At 20.0% G+C, this 524-nt stretch overlaps 1 protein-coding gene across 1 annotated transcript; it reads left to right on the top strand.

Moving 5' to 3' along the window:
• On the top strand, positions 1-361 carry PRSY57_0002100C (DBL containing protein, unknown function; the record flags this gene model as incomplete). The annotated part of the gene is made up of 1 exon (XM_020114114.1): positions 1-361. A coding segment is annotated over one exon (361 nt), but the record flags the coding sequence as incomplete, so codon positions are not given.
• Positions 362-524: the final 163 nt, after the last annotated feature.

Genomic DNA, 524 nt, shown 5'->3' on the forward strand with positions numbered 1-524 from the left:
AAAAGCAAGCTCATTTGATATTTTTCAGTTGTTTGATTTTAAAAATGATGTATATTTTTTAGATAATTTGTTCGACAAGGATATGGTATACTGTACAAGTACCAACAATTATGGCGTTATGGAAAATGATAATGATGATGATAAAATAATAAAAATACAACCTTTAAATGAGAAATTAAAAAATGGAAAAGCTGAATTTAAAGATATATTATTATATTTATATACTTACATGTTGGATGATTGTCAAAGAGATGAATTAATAAAAGAGAAGGAATTGTTTTTAAAAATATGTACAGAAGAAATAATAAAAAAGGAGGAAGGAAATGAAAAAAATAATATATATACACATCAAAATATTTAAAAGATGGAAAAAAAATTTGTGTGTTGAAAGATATAGAAAATAAAAATATTTCATATAAAGAGTGAAGAAAAAGCAATAGTGTATTTATATTACAATTTGGGATAAACATGAATAAATAAATAAATAAATATAAACAAATAAATATAAATATATATAACATATA

Source organism: Plasmodium reichenowi, assembly GCF_001601855.1.
Source record: "Plasmodium reichenowi strain SY57 chromosome Unknown, whole genome shotgun sequence".
Classification (NCBI taxonomy): domain Eukaryota; phylum Apicomplexa; class Aconoidasida; order Haemosporida; family Plasmodiidae; genus Plasmodium; species Plasmodium reichenowi.